Source organism: Populus euphratica, unplaced genomic scaffold, assembly GCF_000495115.2.
Source record: "Populus euphratica unplaced genomic scaffold, PopEup_1.0 scaffold499.1, whole genome shotgun sequence".
Taxonomy (NCBI): domain Eukaryota; kingdom Viridiplantae; phylum Streptophyta; class Magnoliopsida; order Malpighiales; family Salicaceae; genus Populus; species Populus euphratica.
Window position 1 is genome coordinate 134,874 of NW_011500376.1, and position 4,529 is coordinate 139,402.

Genomic DNA, 4,529 nt, shown 5'->3' on the forward strand with positions numbered 1-4,529 from the left:
ACGACGCTCCAAAACGCGTACAATAGGAATAAAACCATGAGGGCGGAAGGCCCAAAGCGGACAATATATAGCAGGTTGGGCCGGGCTGTTATAGGGCATATTGTGATTTGAGCTTGTTCTTATTGTCCTATCATTTCGTTTCATCTTTCTCACAAGGCTTTTGCTAGAATGCCAAGTGTAAAATAAAATCCTTAATAATTTTATGTACTCTTGTGATAAAATTTTATCTTACCCATTTCAAAAATAAAACTTGGCTTTGCAAAAAAGGTTAGAATTGTATCAAATCTTTTTCATAGTGCCAAAACAAACAAAATTATGTTATTTTGATTCCTTTCACTTCACTGGATGTGTAGGACACTCAGGACCACCTTCCTTATGTTAAAATCTGAAAGCTCCCAATATCCCCAGTTCTCTTCTTAAAGTAACTAGCTGATGCAGACACATCTAGTTTGATTTTCACTAGCACAAGCATGCACCTTTAGGTTGATTTTCATACTTGCACTACAACACACTTGGTTTCTTGGCACTGAAATGATACTCTACATTTGTGCTAGCTTGTACACATTAACATCTTTAGAATTGGTTGATTTTTTACGGTAAGAATTAATTTTGAGGTAATGGAATGAAAGATTTTTCACCAAAATGAAGAGGATGCATAACTCCCCTTTTGGTACAAATTCCGGAGTCTACCTTTTCTTTTTGCCTAAAAGCTAGTGCTGTTTTTTTCTTTTTTCCCTTTTTTGACAAATGTGGAGTTATTTCTTATTCTCACTATCTTTTCTTTCTTTCTTTTGAAATAATAAGTGGCCACTCTCATTTTTCAAAAACAAACCATTTTCAACAAAAGCCATTTTGAAGGAGACCCTTTTGGACCGGGGTTCTTTCACTGTAATCAATGGAAACTATTTGAAGGTTTTATGCTGCTGAGTTTTTTAAAAATAACCCATCCATTATGGAAGATTTTTTTTTCTCCTTCATTTTGTCACATCAAATCTAGCATTGTTGTAGGACCTGATCTAATGGAGTTCTTTTCTTTTTATGGCTGAGTTCATTTATTTTTTCTTTGTTTTTTCTTAAAGGTGGGAGAGGGGGGTGGCTGGGGGTGTTTGATTTGTTAAATTAACTGGTCTAACAAGTAATCTGAGCACTATTCTCTGAGTTTGTATTTTTGCAAGTCCAAGGCAGTATGTTTTGTATTGTATGCTTTACTTTTTGTACAAATAAAATTCTTACTGTGTGGTTCATTTCTGTAGGAAAACAAAGTCGACAAGTTCGTCTTTGCTCGAAGGTTCCACCTTCAAGCAATAAAAGAAGCTTTTGCGGAGGTAGCCATACTTATTCCCTTGTAATTGGTTCTTTTGTAGTTCGGCGACTTGTTATTAGAAGTTGGGGTTCCTGCAATTCCTCCTTTCAGTGGCTGGGAAGGGGAAGATGATGCATTTAAAATTTTCATGTCATTTTATTCAATATAATATTTTGTTAGGAAGTGGACCTGGCTACAATCTTTCCAATGGGAAGAGCAATTTGATGAAGAAGGCAAAAATGGATTTTCTGAAGAGGTAATATTATTTTGTGCAATTATGTTCATTTGAAACGAATTCATTAGCTTCTCTTCTTTCTGATTTTTACAATAGTTCCCTCACCCACAACCATTGATCTGCATTTTACATGCCCTACAAAATTGTGGTTTGCGCATTAAGGTTTAACGAGACTGCTACAGAAACACCAATTCTAGATCAAAAGAATAACATATTTGAACAGAGTGCTTCATACTTGTGAAAACAAAAGAGACAGCAAATATCTTTGGATCAGGTTAAGTTTAAAATGTCTTGTTGCATCCATTTATTGCTGGATCTTGATATTTAATTTTGAAGTCTTCTGCACGAAATATTGAATTTCTTGCCTAGGCCTTGGATAACTGTGCTCAAGCTTTTGCTATTTTGAGATGAGTTTGTCAGGAAATGATTTCATTTGTCTTCATCCTTGATGACTTTTGAGCAGTCGCGAGGTGCAAAATATTGCCGCCATGAGGAAAAATGCTCTGCAAAGGAATAGCAGGTAATGTTAACTGTGGTGCACATTTCAATATGGCAACCTTGTACTCCCAGCACTCACAGCTACTGCTGCCATGTACAGTTCGTCTTCCATGATGAAGCCACCGGGTAGCTTTCCTGGGAAAAGTTCTGCATCTTCGAATCCAATGAAGTCCCTGGAGAGGAGATTCTAGAAGCACGATGCAATCCAACTCTATTCTAGCAGCATATTGAATGTATGATTTCCTTGCAATAAGGGCCTTTACTCTTTTTTATTTTGTGGGTAGAAGCAACAAATTGAGATTGAAATGATGTATGTGTCAATAATAAGTAGATGATATCTTTCTTTTTTTCCCATTATTATTATCGCCATTGCTCTAATCTTCTCCATGCCATTTCTCCTTGTAAAGGACCTTTACAATATGCCATTTCCTTGCAATAAGGACCTTTATTACATATCTTTTTAGGAAGATGACAAGATTCAAGTTCCCTTTACTTCCTTTTGTTTTCTTAAAAATAAGAAATAAAAAATCTGAGGTGTGAGAAGACACGAGGGCAAATGCATGGTTTTCAGTCAAAATCTCTGCCCCCTCCGTCAGTAATTGTTTAGCATCATTTTCTTCTCTTCAGTTTCAGACTATCTAAACAAAGAGGAGGGAAATTACAATCTATTTGTTTTTCTTTCTTTGTTTTTTCATTTTGTTTTGGGACTATAATACGAAGCTTTATAACACTCTCCAATCCTAGGATCGTCCCGTCTAACAAGGATTTCCAGACTGGTTCTTGTTCTTGTGTCCTATAATGACTCAATCTCTTGGCACGCGTTAACAATGAGAATATTCTATTTGAAGCTCGATTTTGTTACTCCCAAAATTAGCCTTGATATTGGGCCAGACCTGTCCATGGATATAAAATCAACAGGTGCTTTATTAAATATAAGCGATAATAAATTAAAATGAATATAAGTTATTTGTTATTGATGAAAGTTTATTTGAGTTAGTATCAGGCTGAATTACAAGTTTTCCAACTTGATATTTTTTATTTTCAGTAAAATAAATCATATTAGGGTTATGTTGATTCATAAAAATAAAAGACTTATCGACCTAGTTTTCAAAACTAAGTTTAAACCAAAATATTGTCAACTTGATGTAAACACGAGGAAAACCATGAATATATTTTTCAACTCATTTTAAGATTTAAAAACATATTTAAGCTTGTCTTTAAAATTAGAAGACACATTCACCTAATTATTAGCATCTAATTTTAGTCACGATATGATAAAAACATGTTGACATTATTTTTTATCCAATTCAAAAATAAATATTTGTAAATAGCAACAAGTTAACAACAACGTCAACACACATATAATTTTATACAAAAACCAAACCATAAAGCCTTGGATAAATCTATTATAACCTATACTGTCAACTCATCATAAGATATTAATTTCAGTCTTAATCCACTTTAAAAACATCTCCATATAGGTATAATAACCCCAGGATTGCCATACATTGGCATGGACCCACCCCAACATTTTTAATTTCATAATCATTCATAATAAGACATCAATCACATCAATAATAAAGCATTAAAATTTATTCAATCCTAAAAATATAATCATAACATACATCAATAATAAAAACAAAAAAAAATCATTAAAAAAATTAGGGTTTGAAATCAACCTTCTAAAATAGCTAGAGTGGATCAGAAAGAACTAGAATAGTGAAGGAAGTGAAAGTGTGTGCAAGCTACGCACGAGTAGACTACTAATGTTATTAATATATTATTTCTCACATTAATAAGTTTAGAAGGTACATGAGTCACTCTACTAAGTGTATGACTTCTTGGTCTTCCTTCCTATATGGGTGGTTTCATCCACCACTACTTATAAAGAGAAATTAGGCCATCCAAAGCTTCATGTTTTTTTCCTTGGTTTTTCTCTTTATTTATTTTTCTTCCTCTCTCTCTTCATTATTAGCTATTGTTGTTACTATTGTATGTTACTTTTAGTGGTATAATTATATAAGGGTTGATTGATATGGAGAGAGTTTATAGTGTGGCAGTTCATAATGGTTGTGGCATGATGGAGAAATGTGTGGAAAGATGGTGAAAAACAAATGGAGAAGTTGTTACATTGGGCTTCAATCAAATCTCATTGTGGCTGTGAAGAGGAGTTGGTCTGCTAGCTATGAGTGGTGGAACTTGTTGTGAGAGAACAACAATTGAAAGGAGTGAGGATAGATGGAGCTAGTTATGCAAGTTTTTTCTATGATTTTATCCTTTTTTCTTTTCTTTTTTTCACAGATTTTTCTTTCTAAACAAAATTTTCTCTTTCAATTCTCTCTATTTTTCTTTAAATTCCTCTCTTTATAATTTTTCATCTTAAAATATTTTTTGCACATCTTAATAATGGCTAGGGTTTGTGTTTTTGCACCCCTCCCCCATTTTTTCCCTACCATTCACACTCTTTTATACTACCATAGTTAAGAATATTCT

The 4,529-nt window shown here is 33.6% G+C and overlaps 1 protein-coding gene and 1 long non-coding RNA gene across 5 annotated transcripts in view; one reads left to right on the forward strand and one right to left on the reverse strand.

The window, feature by feature from the left end:
• The window catches only part of LOC105114191 (transcription elongation factor B polypeptide), a 5,088-nt gene extending 2,258 nt beyond the window's left edge, over window positions 1-2,830 (forward strand). For 3 of the 4 annotated variants that reach the window (XR_840083.1, XR_840082.1, XR_840081.1), the window contains 5 exons: window positions 1,254-1,325; window positions 1,484-1,559; window positions 2,002-2,058; window positions 2,137-2,437; window positions 2,664-2,811. Coding sequence is in view for 1 of the 4 variants with exons in the window: in XM_011010664.1 (XP_011008966.1) it covers window positions 1,254-1,325; window positions 1,484-1,559; window positions 2,002-2,058; window positions 2,137-2,227 (296 nt within the window). In the remaining 3 variants the exon portion in view is untranslated. Of the gene's footprint in view, window positions 1-1,253; window positions 1,326-1,483; window positions 1,560-2,001; window positions 2,059-2,136; window positions 2,438-2,663 lie in introns of all 4 variants that reach the window. The other variant, XM_011010664.1, reaches the window with a different exon arrangement.
• The window catches only part of LOC105114189 (uncharacterized), a 9,617-nt gene that overhangs the window by 902 nt on the left and 4,186 nt on the right, over window positions 1-4,529 (reverse strand). The window lies entirely within an intron of this gene.